The 22,263-nt window shown below is 57.6% G+C and overlaps 1 protein-coding gene across 3 annotated transcripts in view; it reads right to left on the bottom strand.

Annotated features, from left to right (window-relative positions):
* The window catches only part of PDE2A (phosphodiesterase 2A), a 91,348-nt gene that overhangs the window by 54,913 nt on the left and 14,172 nt on the right, over positions 1 to 22,263 (bottom strand). For 2 of the 3 annotated variants that reach the window (XM_028515623.2, XM_028515625.2), the window contains exon 2: positions 10,155 to 10,221. In XM_028515623.2, coding sequence (XP_028371424.1) covers positions 10,155 to 10,221 — 67 coding nt within the window. Of the gene's footprint in view, positions 1 to 10,154; positions 10,317 to 22,263 lie in introns of those variants that run through there. The other variant, XM_028515624.2, reaches the window with a different exon arrangement.

The raw sequence follows: 22,263 nt of genomic DNA, 5'->3' as shown, positions 1-22,263 counted from the left end.
GCACAGTCTGGTATGGGGAGCGCTGGGTTCCCTGCCCGGTGCCCCCCTCTTCTCATCCAGGCCCTGGACGCCTGCCCATGACTGCTGGAATCCAAGGCGATCCTTGGGTCACAGGAGTGACAGTAGCTGCAGCTGGTATGTGGATGCTTGTGGTGTGGCTGTGGCCGGGTGTCTGGTTATCCCGCATGTCCTTGCGTCCTGTGGGGGTCTCCCTGTTCAAGCACGCTGGCAGCTGGGCCTGAGCACAGCCCAGGGTGATGGTGAGTGATGCATGCAGAGCGATGGTCTAGACATGGCCCATCCCAGGGTGACTGTGGCCACACGCTGGGCCTCTAAGGACCAGGACGAGGCCAGGATGTGACGAGGTCGCCTATTGCCCCAGGCCACTGTAGGGCCTGGTGTGCATGGGCTCCGACCTGCTCCTCCCTCTGCATGAGGACCCTCCTCACTCAGCCCGTCCAGCAGAGGAAGTGACGAGGGCTGAGATAAGTGCCTGACCCCAGGGCCCATCCACGTTGTCCACAAGCCTGAGCCTCCTTTTCCACGAAGCCTCTGATGCTGCACCGGCTGAGCTGCCTGGGCCAGCCCCTCCTGCTCCCTGAGAGGGGGCGGCCACTTTCACTTGATTCTCCAACTGCCCCTCGCCCTCTGATTTCCTGTGTCCAACTTCAAGCACGGGTAAGGTAGACAGGGTGGGGAGCCTCGGCTAGGCTTTCACAGCCCCCCATAATCCCCTTCCTGCCTGCCCCTCTCACCCCTGCAGTAAGAGCAGGCTGGCTCGCCCCTCCTGGAGGCCTCAGGTACCTGCACGATCCTGGGGACCTGGCTTCACAGCCTTTGGCTAGAGACCTGCTGCTGGGGGCCAGCGGCTCTGGTTCTCTGGCCTTGGGTATGGGGTCAGACCCCAGTCCCAAGGGGCCCACAGGCCAGGGCTGTGCCCCAGATACCAGCCAGGAGGTCAGCGGAGGGTGGAGCCTGCTTTGGGGAAGACGAAATGTCTCATCTGTCACCGCCTCCTCATTGTCCCACTGTCCTCTGGGGACCACAGGGCTCTCCCCACCCAGCCACAGGAAGCTGACCCCCTCCTGGAGACAGAAGGAGGGAACACTGAAGGAGGGGCTCCAGGACTAGGGGGAGACTCAGCCGTGTCCTTGGGGTCACAGGGGTGGAACCCAGGCTCATAGAACTCAGGCGTCACAAAGGGTCTGGCAGGGGTGTCCCAACTTTTGACATCTCTGAGCCACACTGGAGGAAGAAGCATTGTCTTGGGCCACACATTAAATACACAAACACTAAAAAAAAAAAAAAAAAAAAAAACCAAACAACCCAGAAAAATCTCATAATGTTTTAAGTAAATTTATGATTTTGTGTTGGGCCGCATTCAGAGCCATCCTGGGCCACATGTGGCCCACGGGCTGTGGGTTGGACACCCCTAGAATGCAGATAGTCTGCAGCGAGGTCCTGGGTGGCTTCCTGTAGGAGGCATGTGGTACCTCAAAGGAAGAGAACACTAGGTTTCTGGACAGCCTCCTAACTATGAGATGAGATTCATAGATGAGATTTTCACCTGGGACTTGTATGTACTCATGTATATACTTGCCATATGTCCATGTGTGCATGGGTACATATCCCAGTCACGGAGTCCTTAGCCCTGGTGTGTGTCCCAGGCTGTGTCTGCCTAAGGTAGGGGTCAGCCAGGCAGCAGGCACAGTGACAGAGAAGAGAGTAACCTTGGCAAGGAAGAGGAAGGAAGAACAGCTGAGGGCTGAGGAAAGCTGTCCTGTTGGTCATAACACAGTCCTCAAACCCGAGACGCCTGACGCCAAGGGCCGTGTGCTTCCGAGACCCAGGCCCCGCCACCACCTACTGTGCAACTTCCCCTCTGAGGACTTCCGCTCTCTGAGCTGCCTTCCCCATCTGAAGACTGAAAGACTGGACTTGATCTCCTAGGGCCCTTCCACGTCTGTCTTTGGAGAGAGACTGACACACGAAGACCAGTCCCAGATGGAGGCCGTAGGAGGGTGGGGCGAGAGCCTGAGGGAAGCAGCGAGGGGAGTGGGGAGAGGGACAGCGGGAAGGGGAGAGTGGCGGAAGGAGGACAGAAGAACCCAGGGAGGCCCCTTAGGGGTTGGGCAGCTGGGGAGGGGCTCCCTGCTGGGGACCCTAACCTCAGGGCCAAGACAGGAGGTGGTAGACAATGGGGCTTTGTGGATGACAGGGAGCAGCTGTCACCACCGCATCTGCCTTCTGGCCTGTGGGAGGAGAAAGACGGGGAGGTGACAGGCAAGGGCTTTGCCCCCCTAACCTGAGTCCTGCCTCCACTCTTGCTCTCCAAGTGTTTCAGAGGAAAGGGGGCAGCACCCAGGAAGGGACTCGGGAAGCCAGGTTTCGGGTCCTGCTGTGCTGTGTGACTCGGGGCTGCCCCCAGCTTCCGTCAGCTGATCTGCAAACCAGGCGGAGGCACTGGGCTCCCAGTAGGGGCGGGCTCTCTAGAGATCTGTGGTCCTTCTCTCCAGCCTGGATGTTTCCTCCTGACTCTGGCGTGGGCACTGAGGCATATGCACAACTCGAAAGGCAGGAAGCCGCTGGACAAATGGGCTGGCCTTGTGCCCGCACCACAGGGAAGTACCCATTGGTCATCGGCTCTCCTGGCATCCTGGCCTGGGACACCCCCTTCCTTAAACCCTTCTCACAGCTACCCCCAGGGCGCAAGCAGGGCTCTCCCTCCTCAGCCTGCTCTCAAGGGGTGCTGGTGGGCCACTGGCCAGTGCCCGCACTGGCCCTCTAGCTGCCCTGCCCTCTGCCCTAGTCGGGGGCCCTTGTACTTCGGGCCCCCGCAGGCAGAGGTGTGTGTGTGTTTCCGTGTCCGGGTCCAGGAAGTGTTCATGTCCTGTTTTCCCCTTAAGGCCAGGCTGCCCAGGGGGAGCAGTGAGCGGGCCTCTCCTTCCTCCACCGATGACGTTTCTGGCTTTAGGGGCTGGGAGGTGAGGGCACTCCTCTCTCTGCCACAGCCTGACACAGTGGAGGGATGGATGCAGGGGGATGAAGGAAATGACCTCTTACCCTGGACGCCTAGGGAGTGACAGCCCTCACACGTGTGCAAGCACACACACCAGTCCTGTTGTGCCAAGAGAAAGAATGTGTGCCCCAGGTTAGGAGGGTCTTGTTTTCCCTCTAATGCAAGTTCAGCCCTCCCTGGGGGTGGGGGGACCACCTGCCGCCCCAAGCTATCTGTCTCCATTGCTTCTTGTTCTGTTTTAATAACTGAGCATCGACATTAACAAGGCAGGTGGTTGCAGCTCTTCCCAGCAGCCCCATTTAGAATCATTGAATCATCAAATCATCAAATCCTAGAATCCTACAATGTCTGCATCTTTGGCATCTTAAAGTCACAGAATGTCGGAACCACACAACCACGCCTCCACACAGCCCTGGCTGGGAGCTGAGAGTTGCGGACAGCTAGGACTCCGCAGCCTGACAGTGCTCGGTCCTGCCATCCATCCGCAGAGCTCACAGACTCCCTAGAGATAGTGACCCCAACTTCCTCCTGTTACGGATGAGAAAACACAGCCCAGAAAACAGCCCTGAGCAAGATTATTGGAGTGGAAGCCAAGCAGGGCCCAACAGAGAGATTGCAAGATGGGACCTTAATATTTCGGTGTTCCAGAAAACTGCGAAACTTGTCTGAAAGTTACCCTTGGCTCCTGCAACTCCTTCACCCTTCCCCTCCCCTTGTCCTGTACCTGCGCTCCCCAAATAAAGGCAGCCATAGATGGGGGAAGCTTGAAGGGCCAACTCCCTCAGGGTGGAGGACAGGAAAGGTCACCAGCCAGAGGGCAGGCTCCCATAGGAGGTGCTCTGAACACATGACCAGAAGGCCCCAGGCCCCCGGGGGTGGGGCCGCCCCGGGGGCAGAGCGAGATCCAAAGGGGAAGGAGGCAGTTAAGGCTCCCAAGTGATTTTAGAACCATCACATATGTTTAGCATTTTCATAAATTTACATTTTAACTCATTTGGGGATGTATGCATACATTTTTGGATTTGAATTTTATTAAATATTACATTTCATGGATTGTTTTAATTTGAGAATCCTGAACACTCTTTGCCCACGGCAGACCCAAGTCGCCCTGCTATGCAGGCATGTCTAACTGAGGGCCCTGGGCCACGGGAGGCTCAGGATGGCTCTGAATGCGGCCCAACACAAAACCCTAAATTTACTTAAAACATTATGAGATTTTTTTGTGATTACGTGTCACAATGTTTTTAGACAACTCTTCTTCTTCCAATGTGGCCCAGAGACATCAAAAGGTTGGCCACCCCTGCCACGTAGCAGATGGAGCATGGTGCAGGTCTCCTGGTCTCCATTCAGCCTCAAGGCTCCTGATGGGGGAGGCCTTCCTGAGACCTCTGGGACCTTCAAGGGCCCTGGCACGGCCCGGGCATCTGCCCTCAGTCCCTGTCCCCCTCACCCAGATACCAGGGGGGGCATTCTCTCTCCCACCTCCCCTCTGCAGCTGACCAGCTCCCCCTCCCACCCCTTAGTCCTCTCTCCCTTCCCCTCCTCTCCCCTCCCCTCCATCCTTGACATTTTCTTGTGTCAGCCTCATCACCCCTTTGTCTGGACCACACTGCCCCAGTCTCCACACAGGCAGCCAGCCGGCCTCCCCCCTCACTCCTTCTCTATTCTCCACCCACAGCCCAGGGAGCTCCCTGACACAAAGGTCGGCGCCATCCCCGCTCGGCTTCCAACTCTTCGCCCAGTGCCCGGTTCCCCAGGGAGTAAGTCCAAGTTCTTTCACATGGCTTAGGAGCGCCGCACAGTTTGGCCCCTGCCAGTCTCACCAGCCTCCTCCTCTTCTGATGCTTCACCACCACCCCCACCCCCAACCCCACTGACTCAGCCACCCTGGCAGTCCGGGCACCGCTTCACGGAACCTCGGAACCACGCTTTCCTGTCCCTGTCTGTCACCAGCCAGCCTTCCCATTCGCCATTCCCTCCTTCTCCCTGTCCAGAAGTCCCTCCTGGCTCTTCCTGGCTCAGTTTAGATACTTTTCCTCCCAGAAAATCCCCAACTTGCCCCTCCCTCTCACTCTGGGCTGAACTTTAGAGTCCCCAGCTCTGGCCCACCATGGCCCTGTCCCACCATGGCCCCCCAGCTTCTCTCCAGCATTACCCTCGCCACACAATCTACCGGCATCAGTCTTTGTCTGTGTCCTCTCCCATCCCCCATCCCATCACCCATTTGCTGTCAGCCCAGCACCTAGGTCTGTCTACCTGCTTCAGGACAAATGCATTGTTGCTTAGACTTGGGGTAATGTGTGACAGAACTTTAAGGGCCACACCATGCTCATCTCTACCTACCCTCTTGTCTAGGCACATAGTAGGTGCTTACTTAAATCTACCTATGAAGGCCTGGCAGTACACAGTGTGTAGCAAGGACAGGCAGGGCTGGGGTGCTCAGAGAAAGAGAGAGTCCCTGGGCTGGGCTAGGGACTTCCTGGAGGAAGCAGTCAGGAGGATCCTCCCCATGTGTCAGTTCTATGGCAGAAATTGAGGACAGGCCGCAGGAAGTCCCCGGCCCAGTCCTAGGGGCATCAGAGCAGACCACCAGAAAGACACAAGAGTCTGTAATGAGAGAGATTCAGTGGCCAGGGCCCAGGACAGGGCCAGTGAAGGGGCAGGCAGTGCATTCAGAGAAGGCTTCCTGGAGGAAGAGCTGCTTTTGGCTATTTGAGGGCAGGGAAAGAAATGGAGATGAATCAGGTTAAAGAAAGCGGAGAGAGACAGAAACATGGAAGAGAAAGTTCTGTCCCTTTTTGTCTTTACCCCTGAGGAAAAAAAGGGGGGCAGAGGCGGATGAGCAGGAGGAGCGAAGAAGGCCAGGACGGAGCGAGGGTGACATCAGTGCCAACACCACGGCCAGGCGGGTGTGGATGGCCGGGGCTGGCAGGGAGCAGGTCCCCAGCTGTGGCTGGGAAACATTTCCTGTCTCCCAGCCAGAGGGGCCATTAATAATCATTTACCCGCCACAGGCGGTACGGAGGCCAGCCAGGGAGCAGCATGGTGCTGGGGCCAGAGCCCAGCCTGGTGGCCAGGAGAGCTGTATTCGGGGGCCAGCCCTGCCACCTTGCTGTGAAACCTGGACAAGTCACCTGACTTCTCTCGGCCTCTGGTAATGCTAGTAAAAAGAGGGTCTAAAGAGGAAGCTGCCTGAAGGCCCCTGCTCTCCACTCTGCACCTCGGTTTCCCTAGATGGCAGTTGGGCCGGCAACCCTGGAGGGGCCGTGACATCTGATGATGGATGTGAGCAGCTGGGCCACGGAAAGCCTAGCTCAGGCCACATGGGATGGGCAGTCCCCACCCAGCATCCGAAGAGGGAGCCTCATGGAACCAGGTGCACATCGGTGGGGGGAGGGGGCGGTGGGGGGAGGGGAAGAGAAGGGAGGGCCACCTGCGCAACACCTGGGGGCCAACAGTGTGGCTGGGCCGGGGAGACAGGGCTCCTCGCACACCGAAGGTGGGGGCCCCACGACTAGCTATTGGTCACTGCGATGACTAGCACTTACAACTGTGCCTGCCTGGTACACAGCAGGTACTCAATAAATGCTTTTAGACAAGTGAATGAGTTAATTTGTTACATTTGGAAAGAGCTACCTAAAAGGTCACGATGGTGATTATTCAGGCCGAAGACAAATGCGATGGGCAAAAGGCTTGGATGTGAGGCCCAGGGACGGCCGTCCAAAGCCATACAGTGTCGCATGGAAAGGACCAGCTTCCTCCAGATCCTTTTTCCAGTTGTTCCAGAATCTTCCTCAGCCCCAGACCACATTTCTCTGTTCACCCAACACCCACTTCAAAGCGCAGCTCAAGCCCACTCACTTCAGAAAACTTCTGGAATGTGATGCCAAGGCATTGGCCCCAGCCCCCTCTCCTAACGCCGACAGTGCCTGCCAACCATAAGGAGTCCCGGCCTTTCACACTCTCTTCTACCTGTTGGCAGGCTACCCAAAATGTTTCCTCAGAGTTTTCTCTGGAGGGTGACCTGGATCTTTCTACTGATGGGAAATCCCCCATCAGACTAGAGGGTCCCCAAAGGTATGACTGGGCCTTCTTTTTCAGATAAGGGACTCTGTGAGGACAGGGACTATTCCCCTCAGTAGGTGTGGCATCAACAAAAGTGGAACTAAGATCTCCCTGGTTGCCTCCCAGCCCAGCGGCCATCCCTGGGGGCTCACAGGGAAGGAAAGGAGGCAGGCCAGTGTGCAGAAGGGGGCACTTGGCTGCTCAGCACCCTGGAGATGATGGGAAGGGAACGAGGAAGGATACTGGGCCACCCAGGGGACTGAGACCTCGCGGTTGGCAAACTCACCCCACTCCGAGCTTGGCCCCAGGTGCTCTTGCACCAGGGAGATGTTGCCGGGGATACTGCCCAGGCGTCGTGCACTGCCCGTGCCTGCAGAGCACTGTGAGGTAGTAAACACAGTGACCCTGCAACACGTGCATCCTCTCCCCGCCCCCTTCCAAATCCCGGCCTGAAACACGAGACAGGCTAAGAGGAAAAGAACAAAGGTTCCCAGACTGCAACATTGCCCGCCGCCCGCCTGTCCAGCGCCTGCTCAGCCGGAAACCCAAGACAAAGGCCTTGGTCAAAGCGAGGGGGATGAAGGGCAAAGGGTAGACATAGCCTGGCCAGAGGGGGGCCAAGAGAGAATGTCATGGGATATCTCTGGGGACCTAATCGGGAGGGAAGCAAGGACAGGATGGCAGCCAAGCCCTCCCTGCACACACGTGTCACTCCACAAACATTTATGGGACACCTGCTGGATTCTGCACACCCTAAACATCACAAACCCTGTCCTTCACCCCACACACCTTATGCACACACTCCCTTACCCCCTGCAGCACATTCCAGAGCCCGCAACACCCCTCACACCCCTCATCTTCCTGGACGCCACTCACACACGCCTTACCATGCACATAAACAGCTCATGGGGAGAAAAGATCACACAATCCACATGTCGCACTGAAAAGTTACAGAGCTCACACACCCACACTTCACACCACACTCACACTCCACCTCCCGTCAGGCACCTCACACACCCCACACTCGCCTCCCTAACCACAGACACACATCCAATTAAATTCAACATACAAACCACCCAGACACAGAGATACAGCCTGCATGAATAATGTGCACACCTAATACCACACCAAAATGCCACGTTTGTGGCCGCACACGCAGCCCCTCAGCATAGACAAGCCTGCCTGCATACAGCGCCCCGCACCCCGTGGGTGTGCACACTCACACATATACACACAGTCAACAGGCTCCTGGCCTTGAACCCTCAGCCCTGGATGCTGCACTCCTCCCCACCAGAGTCCCTCAAGCAGCCAGCACACAGGTCCTGACCTACTTCCCAAGCAGGCCCAGGCTGCACGCAGTGACTCTAGGCCAGTCACCTGGTGGGCCAACACACTCAGGCACACGCAGCTCCCCCCACCCCCACCCCTCTGCTGAGACATCAATGAAACCTTTCCTCAGGCCCCTACGTGGCTCTTCCTGGCTACACACAACAACCAATAACATACACAACTTCACACGCAACCCCACATGCAAATGGCCCCCACAGCTCCACCCCACAATGACAGACACACAACCACATACACAGAAGTTCCCCCCACACACAACAGTCACATATACTGCTGCCACTCCGAACCCCCGACACGGCCTCCCTAGCAACACATGGCACGCAACACCATACACTCACAGTCCTCACACTCACCGTCTGCCCCTGAGAACCCCCCCACAATCCCACATGATGACACACAAAATACAACATGACACCACACACATGATCACACACAAGGCACTGTCAATGTGCCCAGGCAACGTGGCCTTTCCTACACAGACACACAACCCAGACTCGCCCAGCCCTGGACACCTGCCCCCACAGGTGACTGACACCAGAGTGCAGCCTACTCCTCCCCACATCCCACGCCCCCAGCTGCCCCCAGTCAAGACCAGGCCAGCAGCGATTTGAGGGTTTATAAGTTTTGAGCCCCAGAGCCCCCCGGCACCGCCCCCACCAGCCTTAGATCCCTGGGCACCGCCCGAGAACTACTCGTTCAATGTTTGGTCACTTCCACCAGTGCCCACATGTCATGCTTGACAACGTGAGAGGGGTGGAGGTCCTGGGGACACCAGCCCAGCACCCTGAGTCTGCCCCTTCCTCACCCCAAAGCAGAGGCAGCTCTAAGGGGCAGGGGCGAGCACAGGGAGAGGCCCTGAAACAGAGACAGAAACCTAGAGGAACTGGGTGAGGGTGGGTAACAGACAAACCAAGATAGGTGGGCACACGGGCAAACGAGACCAAACAAGAAAGACACGGACAAGCAGAGAGAAGACTCCCAGAAGGACTCGGAACAGCCAGAGGAGAAACCAGAGAATAAGGTGGGACCACCACACCCAGAAAGAAACCAGAGGAGAGGGTGAGACAAGCCAGAAAAAACTCAGGGACCTCCGCGGGGCGGGGGTGGAGGGGTTAGGAGGAAATACAGGAACGAGGTAGGAGGGAGGTCCTTCAGAGGGGAAAGAAACCGTGATGGAAAGAGGCCTTCGGTCCCTGGCCTAGGGTCCCAGGTGAGGAATGAAGTCCAAATGTTTGAGTGGGATTCTGGGTGGCGGCACAGAAGAGGCTGTGGATTAGAGGCTCCGGGCTTGTGGTGAGGCCCCAGTTCTGAGGAGGGGTCCTGAGTGAGAGTTGGGCTCTCGGCTGTCCTGGGCGTGCCTGGACTCGGACACACACAGCGGCGGCTTAGGGCTTGGGCACGGGTTCCAGACTTCAACAGAGCTCTCAGCGAGGGCTGGGGTCCCACTGGGCACTGTAAGTTCACAGTGGTGGGGCGGAATCCGGATCGGAATCCGGATCCGACTGTGGGGCGAGGTTTGGACTGTGAGCTGGGGCTTCAGGGGCTCCGGGGGTGGGGTGCAGTCAGCACAGGAGTGAGGTTCGGAGCTAGGGCAAGGGTCTCCACCCTGAGGAGGGCTCAGGGACAGGGCTGGCCACGGAGTCGGCGACGCCGTGCAGAGGACCCGGCCGGGCGCTGCCCGACACCCGCTTCTCCTCGTGCCCCGGGTGGAGGGCCCCCCTACCTGCAGCCTGTCGGCGCATGGCGGCGGCGGCGGCTCGTCCGGCTTGAGGAAGACCTGCTGGCCCCGCCTGAGGAATTGGACAACAGCGATGAGGATGTGGTGCAGCACCAGAACCATGCTCGCAGCCGCCCGCCCGCCCGCCGGCCCGGCCGCTGCGCTCGGTCAGCGCGTCCGCGACAGCTTCGCCGGGTCCGCACGACTGTGCGCCCGGGCCCCGCCCCGGACCGCCCACTGCCCGCCCCCCGCGGCACCAGCCCCGCCTACCACCCCGCCACCCTGGACAGCACCTCTCAGTTCGTCCGATCTTGGGACCCCGACCAGATTCCCCCACCAGCTCTCACCTCCCTCATCTCCGATCTCATGTCTTCAGCTGGTCCGCTATTAGGATCCCCGCCAGGTAGTCGGCTCCCAACCTTCGCTCCCTTCTCTTGCCCCTTTGTCACCCCTTTCACTACCTCACAGGGGTCACCTCTCAGAGCCCCTCTCCTGTCTGATCTCATCCTCTCCCCGCACCTCTTAGAAAGTCCTGGAGCCAAGCCAGAGCCCCAAGGCAGAGCGCAGTGAAGGGTGGAAGAAGGGGGAAGGGACCACTGACAAATTACAAGGAACCCTGGGCTTGCTTCTCTTCCGCGGGGGGTGGGGGGGGTGAATTTTAGAGGTCGCTGAGAGATGGACAGGCCTGGGAGCAGTAGCAAATCTGGGAGGGAGACACGTGCGCACAGACGCGAACGCACACACGGACGGGCTCGGTACTCCTGAGTGAAGGGTAGGAGCAATGGAACCTTAGCACTGGGCAGGCAGGTCTGCGTCGGCGCCCTCAGAAGCCGGAGGGGGTACAGGCCCCAGGGTCATATAGTTCACAGTTCCGCGGTGGGACTCGCGCGCCCGGAGCGCGATTGTCCGCAGAGCCTCCGCGCTCAGGCGCCTGCGACAGCCGTGACGCTCCTGCGCCCCCTGCTGTCCCATCCCGGCGGCTCAGCCGGGCCCTATTTGCGAAGAGCCTGGCAGGGGGAGATGCGGTAAGGGGATCACCCGGGCCAGCTCCCTGCCTGAACCTACCCGGTTCCTAACCTTCGCCTGTCACGAGATCAGCTGCGGCGGTGACGGTGGGACGAGTCTGGGCAGGAGGGCGCGCTTGGGTCTCGCCTGGCCTTTGCCAACAACTTGCTGCATGACCTTGATCAGATCCCCCTCCCGGGTTTCTGGGCATCAATGTTCCCATCTCCTTCACGAGACTGCCAGAAGAATCAACTCCGATAACGGTAACAGCCAGTTATCGGAGAATCAACTCCGATAACAGCCAGAGCCCTGACAGCCCTTGCTGAGGTCCCGCCTGCATCTTTCCCACTGCACTGCGGCCCCTCTCTCTGTAACTCCCCTCCCTTCTTGGAAGGTGACTCAATGAGCCCCCAGCCTCCCAGCCTCCCCACCGCACTGGGCTGATTCATCTGGGCCCTCTCTCCCAGGGGAGTGATTTCCTTACTGTTGAGTCACTGAGCCCAGCCCTGGACTCGGTCCAGGCACCTGGCACACAGGCTGTGCGAAGGCCTTCCATGCCAGGATTTCTCCCACCTCTCTCTCAGGCTTGGCTCTGGCCCTGCTTCTTCTTCCCCTGCCCAAACACCTTGAGTGACTCCCTGCTACAAGCACAATGAGGCCCAACCCCTCAGCCTGACACAGCAGACCTCCTGTATAACTTAGCTCTGGCTTGTTTTCCAGCTTTGACCCACTGGCCACCATTCATGCTCTTCCCAGATGAATGACTCATTCTCACCTTCAGGCCTTTACCCATGCCCCCCCCCACCCCCCAGTGCCCTCCAGATCCTGTTAATCTGCTTATCATTCGGGGGCCAGACACAGGCCCACCTGTTTCAGGAAGCTACCTTAGTTCTCTGGGTTCCCCTTTGTGTCTTTCCTGGCAGTCGTGTCTCCAGCATGGGGAGGAGTGGGGAGTATCTCTCACCAAATGATCCAGGCCAAGTCAATGCATTTTACTGCATCTTTAAACTAGGGGCAATTTGTCCTAGTTATTAACACTGTAAAAAACATTACATGGGCTAAGATGTGTACAGGTTCTGGCCCACAAAAAGCCATTCCTTCCTTTCTGGCCTGTTTCCCGCTGTGTAAAGACAGTGACCAATGGAAAGGCTATTGTAAGAAGTGAGTCTGAGCACCTGTCACCAGGTCGGTGCTAGACTCTGGATGGCCTGGGTGGGACACAGGTACCCAGCAGGTACCTGTTACGGTTACTGGCCAGAGAGCTCTTTGTTCTTCAGGGGAGGCCAACCGCCCCAGCCCCCGTAGTCAAGAGCCAAGCCTGGCCTGGCACGGCTACGGTCTGGGCAGGACCTCCACGGCACTCACCTTTCGAGAAGTTACTCCTGAAATCTTACTTTGTCCCTCATACTGCAGCTCAATGGCTGGGGCCCCAGGGACACATTCTGTGTCTCTTCCAACTCAGAGCCAAGCATCCTGCGGAGTCCTACCTAACTCTGCCGTAGACCTGCTGTGCGACTCTGGGCAGGCCACTGCCCCTCTCCACGCCCCATTTCCCTCAGCTGTGAAACAGGAACACACTAGCTTCAATAAGCAAACCTCTTTCTTTGGATGCTTGGCAGGATACAGAACCCTTTCACAAATGTCCCTTCATGTAATCCTTGAAATTCTCCAAGCAGTCCTTCCTCCCTGCCCCCTTCCAGAAGCGGTAACCAAGACTCCAAGAGTGGCAAGGGGACAGGCCTTGCCCCAGCTCCCACGGCCAGAAAGTGAGCTTTGCTCCAAGGCCAGGACCCTTCTCTTCCCCCGGCTCTGCATTCTGTGGTTCTGGGCTGGGTTCTCACCCTGGCTTGTGCCTGGGACACCCCCCCACTGCTGTCACCACCACCAATACCGGGTATTTTTAAGTGTTCCCAGATGATGGTTCTAATTTGCTGCCAGGTTTACAGACCCCGGGTCAGATGCATCTTGGCTGACCTCAGTACCATGGAACTAAGGGTCAGGGCTGGCCCCTATCAGGGGCTTGGGGCTCTGTGCCTAAGGGGCTTTAATGTTTATTAAGCACTTGCTATGTGCCTCAGTGACAGTATAAGGCAGGACCTTTTATTAGCCACATTCTACAGATAAGGAAAACGGAGGGTCAGAGAGACGAAGTAACTTGCCCACAGCCACACCAGGTAAGCAGGAGGGCCAAAGTTCAGACCCAGGCTGTCTGGCTCCAATCTGCGCCCTCACCTCCTGTCCCTCTCTTGAGGAAAGGCATGTGAGAAAAACAGGTGGTTCCACCTCTCCTTTGTCCCCAACAGCGCAGGGACTGAGGCCCTTCTACTCGCAGTCCCTGAACCCTCCATGCATCTCTGGCACAAAAGCAGCTGGCCTAGCCCCTGTAGGCACCTCTTTTCATCGCCCCACTTCAGCGGCCACTCTAGGGTACCCAGGGACCTAGCTACCTCAGAGTAGGTATTTTTGGAAAGGTGACTCAGCCAAGAGTCTGGGTAATGGGCCACTTGACCTCAGGTTCTGTCCAGGAACTGACCCTCCCTTGTCCCTTGTAATGACACCTCTGTGGGCCATTGTGCTTACAAAGTACTCCCTTACCCAGGACTGGTGAGCAGACTTTCCCACTCGCCATCTCTCCCTCTGAGAGCATCGAGCCAGCAGCGCTCAACAGGCCTCAAATCTCCCTGCCCCGTGGCCGTGTGTCCTGCTCTGATGAGCCTCCCTGCTGCCTGGCAGGCATCCATCCTGTTGCTGCACCATGGTTAGCATGGAGACTCCCGAACACCAGGTTCGAGCCTGAGCCCTGCCCTGACAGGCTGAGTGACCATAGGCAAGGCTCCGGCCCTCTCGGGCCTCAGGCTTCCCAGCAGCTGTGAAGGTTGACCTGGTTCTCTCTGAGGGCTCAGGCGGCTCAGGTAGAGGGAGGCAGGATCCAGGCAGGTCGAGCTGGGCAGAGGACCACTCTTCTGGACAGGCAAGCCTGCCTAGGCATGCCAGGCCCAAGGACTGAGCAAGGACCAGATCCCAATACAGGAAGCTCCTTAGGAGAGAATGTATGTGACTCAGTCTCTCCATGGCTTTGAGGGAGCCCATGAACTAAAAAAAGGCTCCACCTCCAAGGGGCCAATCCAAGAAGCGCCCTGAGGAAGCTGACATCTCTGTGGGTCCTGCGTCCATCTAGAGCCTGTCCTCGAACTTCAGCCCTGAAGGGGCCTTGCGTGTGAACCACCCTTAGGTAGCTGTGTGTGCGCGCATGTGCGTGTAATTCCTGGGTGAGGGCGAGAGAGAATGAGTACAGGTTTGTAAATTTATATCTTTGTAAGGACGTGTGATACTTCCTTTGCATAGCTGAACTTACGTGTGTATACGCAAATGTACATGTATCTACAGAACATGCATTTGTGTGTTTGCAGACAGGTAAGTGTGTACAGTTGTACATGTGCGCAAGTGTCCAAGCATGTCACATAATGGGCATTTCTGTTTCAATGTGTGTGCAAATGTGTGGGTATGTGTGTACCCGAAGTCACACCAGAGGTACCGCCCATAGCCACTAGCCCAGGTCAGCTCTGCGTGTCTGCTGGTTGTGGCCCTGGATGTGGGAGTGGCCCTCACAGGGAAAAAGTCTGGCTGCAGGCAGGTGCTGGGGACAATATGGATCTGGGCTCTGGGAGGGCAGGGCCTACTTCCAGAGCCCCTGTAGCAGCTCTGAGTTCAAAAGAACACAGGCCGAGTGAACTCAGGCCCCCGTGATGAGGGGGTGGGGCTGGGGTCAGCCACAGGTCTCCATCATCTCCGTATCATTTCCAGGTTGCTGTGTGGCTCTGGGCAGGCCGCTGCACCTCTGCAGCAGACAAATGGCTCCATGGCCCTAGAAGGGGGAGGGAACCCGTAGGATTCTGGTCCAGGACCCCTCCAGGACCTGCTGGCTCACATCAGGGCTGACGTCCCTGGGGACTTGGGCCATAGCACACCTTAGGCCTTGGTATCCACATCCATAAACCCTCAGATCCTTCTACTACCCCAGGCCATACACAACCATATACACACTCACTGACTTTCCACAAATATGTACCCCCTTCTCCCCTACACACAGACACACACATTCCTACATAAAGGCACACACCCGATATATATATATATATATATATATGATCACATCGCTCCTACACAGAGAGATACAGGTGGGCACACCTGCCCCAGTGTCTCCTTCGGGGGCCACTGTGCCTTCTTCTCCCTGGTGCCCATACATGCTGGAATCGTCTTTTCTTCACCCCCACCCTCAGCCTGCCTCACCCACACCCTCCTGTCTCCACACTGCACACAGGATGAAGTGGGAGCCCTGGCCTTCACGGCCTTTAACGCCCACCTCCCCACCCCCACCGCTCCCACCCAACGCTCACTCCTTCTGCAACTCCATCTTGTCAAGCTAAGATCATCCTGAGCCACAATTCCCATGGAAACCAGGAAGGAAGATGAGCAAAGGAAAGACAGATTCCAGCTTTCTCAGCAGCGCTACCAACCTTCTCAGCTTAGGGCAGAGATAGGGAACTGAGCGCTTGGCTCTCAGCCTAACCCAGGGACAGGCAAGTGGGTTCAAGGTGCTCGACCTCCCTCAACCCCAGCTACCATCTTCAGGAGCCTGGGGTAATACAGAAAAGTGCAGCGTGAGAAACCTCCTGCAACATCCACTGAGCCCCCTCCCCTTCATTGAGCCCCATCCCCTCACTGAGCCCCATCCCCCTTGCTGAACTCTATCCCCCTCACTGGACTCTATCCTCCTCACTGGACTCCATCTCCCTCACTGGACTCCATCTCCCTCACTGGACTCCATCCCCCTCACTGAACTCCATCCCCCTCACTGAGCCCACTCCTCTCATCCCCCATGACCTTACCCAGCCCATTTCCCCGGCTCACTGGTGCCTCTTCAGTTCCAGTCTGCAGGATCTTGTGGGGTTGCTTTGATTTCAGCCCTAGGCTATTGCTTCCTGAGCCCTGGCTAGCAGGCTGGGTGGACAAAAGAGGGCAGGCCTGACCCAGGCCAAGAGCTGATGCCCAGAGTTTCATTGAGCCTGGACAGCTGCAACCCCTCTATGGTGTGCCCAGCTTCCCCCACTAATGGTTCCTGGGCTGGCTCTGCCCCAGGACGTGCCCCAGGCTGCAGTCACTGACCCCAGCCCTCCAATCACACATAAGGGTATACACATGCACACATACGTCCGTGCACACACACGTCCATGCACACACACACACACACACACACACACATCAGGGTTGCTCGGAGCTGAGCTTCTAAGGAGGGTTACTAAGGCACAACAAAGTCTAAGAAGGAAGGAAGGAAGGAAGGTCAGTCTAAGCAACAGAGACCCAAGGCGCCATGCTCTAAAAACTCCTGCCAACTCAGAACCTGTCATATAAGGAGGCCCCAGTGTGTGGCTCTGAGGTTCCGAGAACTCACAGATCTTTGTGTTCTAAGAAAATTAGAGCCTCTATTGTACCACCCCATTATTTGAAGAGTCTGTACTTCCTACACTCTGTGAAAATGAGAGCCTGGAGTGCTGAGGCTGTAGGCGCCAAAGCTCCTAATACTCTATTATTCTAACTGCCTGAGATGCCAGGGCTCAAGGACTCCAGCACCAACGTTTCCGCCCCTCAGAGCCTGGTGGTCTGTGGGCTGGAGTCTCTGTGAACACCAGGTAGGAGCAGGCCCATCCCAGCCTCCACCGTCTTGCTTACACCCTTGTACATGCCTAGGGTTCCACCACCCTCCTCTCTGCTCATTACATCTTAACTTTAAAGGGGGAGGGGGGTATTGCCATCAGTTACTACCTTCTGAGTGCCAGACCATGGCTGATTCTCTCATTTAATCCTCATGATATTATTTGCCTGGAGAATAGAGTAGTCCATTCCATCTCTCTTGCTGGCTGCCTCAGAAGCCCCTGACAATGCTCTCCGACCTGTGCCCGCATCACACCACGCCTTGTTGCTAATTTAGAGTTGATAGTACTGAGGTCCCAGGACACGAGGTCATATGCCTCAAGTCACACGGTTGGAAATAGTAGAACAGCAACCTGACCCGGGCCCCTGGCAAACCCGGGTCTCTCAGTAGCAGGCTAGCTCCCAAAGAACCTGGGCGCCTCCCTCCCAGCCCCACCTCTGCTTTAGGTCCACACTGAAGTAGCTCCTCCCACCCTAGAGGCCCCCCAGCTCCAGGAGGCAGAGACTGTGGTCCCCTCTTCTCTCGCTTCCCCAAGCTAGAGGCAGTTTGGAGTCCCTGCATTTCCTATCCTGATTGATCTAAAGGCGCGTGATCCACAAAGACTCCGTGGTGGGACTGCGAGATGTGGTGTTCAGTTTCTAAGCACCGGTCGCTATGGAAGCCAGGTGCTGCCAGCCCAAAGCCTAGCAACAAGGTGTGGTGTGGTACGGGTATGGGTTGGAGGGCATTGTCAGGGGCTTCTGAGGCAGCCAGCAAGAGAGATGGGATGGACTACTTTATTCTCCAGGCCGGAGGGCTGGACCTGCCGCCTTGGCTGGGCTTGCATGGGGGAGGAAGGAGGCACAGGGAGCAGGGTCAGGCAGGTCCTGAGAGACTGGGACCCAAAGATAAGGGCCGAGAGAGACTTGCAGAGACAGACAAAGGGAGTCCAGAGACGGTGGAAGGCAGGAACACCATCAGAGAGAGGGAGATGCGGAAAGGTGGAAGACAAGAGCTGGTGGGAGTCAGAGACCACTTCGACAGACGACTGGCAGGGAGGGACTGACTCTCAGACAGGCCGACTCCCGGGGAGGGAGAGCGTGCGCCTGAGAGGAGGAGGAAGCCACGGGGCAGTGACAGAGATGGATGGACTCATGACAGGAGGAGATAAGCCTGAGGCAGGAGGCAATATAGAAGCAGATAATGAAGGAAGAGAGGACTAGGAATGAAGGGGGCGGGCGGGCAACACACACTGGGAGGCAGAGCCAATGGTAGCAGGCCCTCCCCGCCACCAGGCAGCAGTCATGAGGACAAGGGCTCCAAGGTCGCAGGAGTCCTGAGCTGGCCCCAGCGGCCTGACCACCTGTGGCATGGGCGTCACCAACCTTGTGCAACCACCCCTCCCCCACCTGGCCTCTCCCCCAGAACACAGAATCATCTAGGCGGTGGCCCTCAGAAAAGAGACTGGCCAGAGGCCCCATGTCTCTCCCCCGCCCCTCCGCCCACAGGTCTTGCCTGAGATGGCACAGCGAGGCAGCCCTGAAAACGGCAGGCCTTGGGAATTCCAGTCCAGAGCTTCCTCCCCACCCTCTCCTGAGTCCGACCACTCCTTGGTTATCCACGGAGGCGCCTTCAGTACAGAGAGCGCACTTGTCTCCCTACCAGAGTGACGGAGCCTAAGCAGCGACCCCACTTTACTCCCCTCTTCTTCAACAACAGGCCCAGACCCAAGGATGGGGCAGACAGCACGCAGAGGGGAGATGGCCCACAGTGGTCCCTCTCGGGGCTGTGACTAGGGAAGGCAGGCTCTGGGGAACCCCCCCAGCAGCCTGACTCTTCAGGAGCAGGGATTGGCAGGCACTTGACGGGTGGTATCTCAATCCTCACGGCAACCGGTTACAGATGAGGAGACTGAGGCCCCCAGAAGGGAAGTGATTTGCCCTAAGGTGCCTGAAGCAGAAATTGAACCCAGGTCTCCTGGGGGCCAGTGCAAGTGGGAGGACCTGGTGGAGGCCCCCCTGCCAGGGTGGAGGCAGCTGCCCCAGGAAGAGGGCCAATCCCAGACTGCTCAGGGGCTCCAGAGGGGGAACCAGAGGGAGAGTGGGCGTGGGTCCCGATTCCTGCCCTGGCCACTGTTCCTCTCAACAGCAGACATCTCCCCGCCCACCTAGTTCAGAGTGGCTGACAGGGCTTGGCTAGACTCTTTCAGGTGTCAAGTATTAATATCTCTCTTCTCTCTCTCTCTCTCCTCCCTCTCCCCAATTGATAACACTGTCAGCAGCACCTGACAGCCACTTTGGGCGCTCATGTGCCCTCAGAGGCGCCCCAAGGCTCTTCTACCCCCAGAGCCTTGCTCTCTCCAGACTCCTGAGGGAGGAACAAGACAAAGGCTAATTAAGCGCCCACTATGTGCCCCTGGTAGTATGAAGCATTTGACCTTCACTATTTCATTAAACTGTCCACTGAGAGCTCTGAGAGTTCACCCCACCTCCTGCAGCTCCTGGTCCCTCGCCTCCCTGCACCCCGCCCCCATCTCACAGCACCAGCCAATGCACAGAGCTGTCTGGGAACCGGCAGTGTGATTCTCAGGGGCAGTGCTCATGGTGAGGGCCAGGGGACGCAGGGGAAGGTGTAGGGCAGGCAGGCAGAAGGTGAGAGGAAGAGGGAAGGAAGAGCAGGGGGAGAGCGGGCTGCTGCACACCAGGCTCACTCCATGTATACACACCTTGCACTCTGGGCCTGGGCCACAGCCCAGGGACCTGCGGCACCATACTCCCCGGAGCCCCAGTTCCTGGAAGGTGGCGCTGCGGCAACTATTGATTGACTGCCTCCCAGCCTTCTCTTCTGGCTGCCTGGAGACTGCCTCCTCCATGCAGCCCCCCAGCGGATCGGTGTCGCTGCCAGGGTGAGAGTCTGGGAGCAGCCTGGGAAAAATGAGTGGTGACCCCTCCTCTCTTCCTCAGTCTAACACTCTCCCTGCTCCTCAGGAACTTGGTTCAGGTAGATGGGTAGTAGAAGGGCCAACGCAGAGGCTCATGTTCGAGCATGCTCATGTGTGTATGTGCACACGTGTGTGTGCATGTGTGAATGTATAAATAAGTCAGTAGGACAGATGAGTTGTAAATACAAGATGTGAGCCATATGACCTGGGTTCAAATCCCAGCTCCATTTCCTGGCTATGGAACGTTATGCAAATCACTGAACCTCTCTGAGCCTTAGTTTCCTTATCTCTACAGTGGGGTCACCAGTAGTCACCAAGCAACAGGTTGGATGATGAATGAGATTATAAATGCAGAGCTCTGGTGCAATGCTTGGCACGTAGTGTTTTTCGCTACGTGAAGGCTGGCACTACTGTTACTGAGAGCATGTGTGTGCATGTGTGCGTACGTGTAGGTGCCCTGGTGGGATTTCTGGCACTCCAGCAGGGGGGTGTGGGCTGCTCCCTAACCCTCAGCTCCTCTAGAATAGGGGCTGCAGCCCACTCTCAGCTCAGCCTCAGAGAAGGGGAACCTATGGCACCCCCCCAAAAACACCCACCTGTGCTGGGTGAGTCTGTGTGAGGGAGATGAATGGCTCGGCCGCCACCAGGCAGGACTGGTGATTAGGAGGCTAACAGCCCAGCATCCGGGAAGGAGTGGGAGGGAGGCTGAACTGTGGGGCCATCCATCAAAGCTGGCAGGCCCAGCAATGCTAGACGGCGAGATGGGAGAGAGGCCAGGGGACAGCTGTGAGGTGGGGGAAGTGTAGACAAGAGAGGGGCCAGTCAGCCAGACTCAGTCCGGCAATGACCTGCTCAGTGACCCTGAGTGAGTCACTGTAACCTTGGAGCCTCAGTTTCTTCATCAGAACAATGGGGTCAAATGTCTGTCTCTGCACAGAGAAGCTCCAGCCACAGTAGACACAGTATCAGGCCCGGGGACAAGGGGAAACCTAGGGAGGTTGTGAGGGGTTCAGAGATTCTCCGACCTCCTACAGGTGCACATCACAGCTGAAGACCCAGGGGTGCAGAGTAGGGGATATGGCACAGTGTTTGCGCTGGCAGTTGGGGGACACAAGTATGAATCAATTTATGGGGGACCCTAATCCCTGCTGACCTGAGCGGAGCCCCTGACCCCCCAGGGCCTTCCCTGAATGCCCCCCGACCCCGCCCACCATTACCACACACACACCCGGCCTGTCAGACAGAGGAGGGAAGGGCCGGAAGCACAGCCCCTGCCTGTGCAAATTTCACTCAACCTGCTACTTCTGGAAGTAGCAGTTGCCTGGAAAAATCCTGGCCGGCAAATCCAGGGCAGCAGGGCCTGTCCAGGGCCTGGTGGGACCCTCACGGGGCCCACAGTCTCCGTCCGTCTCTAACGGCCTCAGCGAGCTTCATTGAGTCACTTACCTCTCTGGGCCTCAGCTTCTGCATCCCTAAAATCAGGCAAGGAACAACAGAAATCTTGGGGGGGCTCTTCTTTCCCCGTGAGACAAACTGCAGACTCACGGCAGCCTCTCCCACCCAGTGCTTCCCCAGGCTCCCCGCTTACACCCTGCACTCCGGATGTAAGGGTGCTCTGGATTCTGTCAGTCCCCCATCACTCTGTCGGCTTCCCTCTGGACTCGTGCCTCCTGGATCACCGGCCACCTCTGGACCTCTGCCCCTCCGCTGGGAAATCTCCTCCCCACCCAACAGAGACAGAAGTATCACCAGTCTGCAAGGCCATTGGCCCCTGACAGAGCTAAGCCAGACCCCACTGCAGAGCCACCAGCGGCCCCCAAACGCCTTCTCTGGAGTGCCTGTGTCCCCATCCAACTGCGAGCTGGACCTGATCCCCAGGGTTGGGGACGAGGTGGGCAGCTCAGGGGATGATGGCGCTTAGAGAAAATGAAAGAAGGGAGGAAGAAGGGAGGGAGGAATGAAAAGAAAGATAAGAAAGAAGGAGAGCAGAGAAAAAAAACGGTCCTCAATGTCCATTTGGTCTAACAACCTGAATGAACTCAGTTCAGTCCAGGTGGAGCCCTCCATGCTTGGGCCCCCCCACCCCCAACCCTGCTCACCTCGCCCCCACTCCCCTTTGGGCCTGGCCCACGTCACACGTCAGTACAAAGGCCCAGAGCCAAGGGGTCTTTGGCCTCTGCCTGCACCCTGACTGGAGGCTAAGAACAAGCCTCGTCGTCATAGCGACACTGCGATGCTGTCATCACTAATTCATCGTCCTAGCCCTGGGAGGCCAGCGAGGTGTCAGGAGAGCTGGTCAGAGCCGATGAGAGCAGCCACTGGGAGAGGGAGTCTTCGGGCTGTGGGCCTGGGGGGTGGCCAGGGATTAAATCCCACCCCCACCTGCCTGTGTCCTCCCCTCAGTCTGCGGATGCCCTAGGAGGAAGCAGCACAGTGCTCTCTTCAATCTGTCCTGCGCACCTACTGTGTGTCCAGCT

This window comes from Phyllostomus discolor, chromosome 6 (genome assembly GCF_004126475.2).
Source record: "Phyllostomus discolor isolate MPI-MPIP mPhyDis1 chromosome 6, mPhyDis1.pri.v3, whole genome shotgun sequence".
In the NCBI taxonomy this organism is placed as follows: domain Eukaryota; kingdom Metazoa; phylum Chordata; class Mammalia; order Chiroptera; family Phyllostomidae; genus Phyllostomus; species Phyllostomus discolor.
The sequence above is the reverse complement of the archived record's forward strand: the minus strand, read 5'-3'. Positions and strand labels throughout refer to the sequence as shown.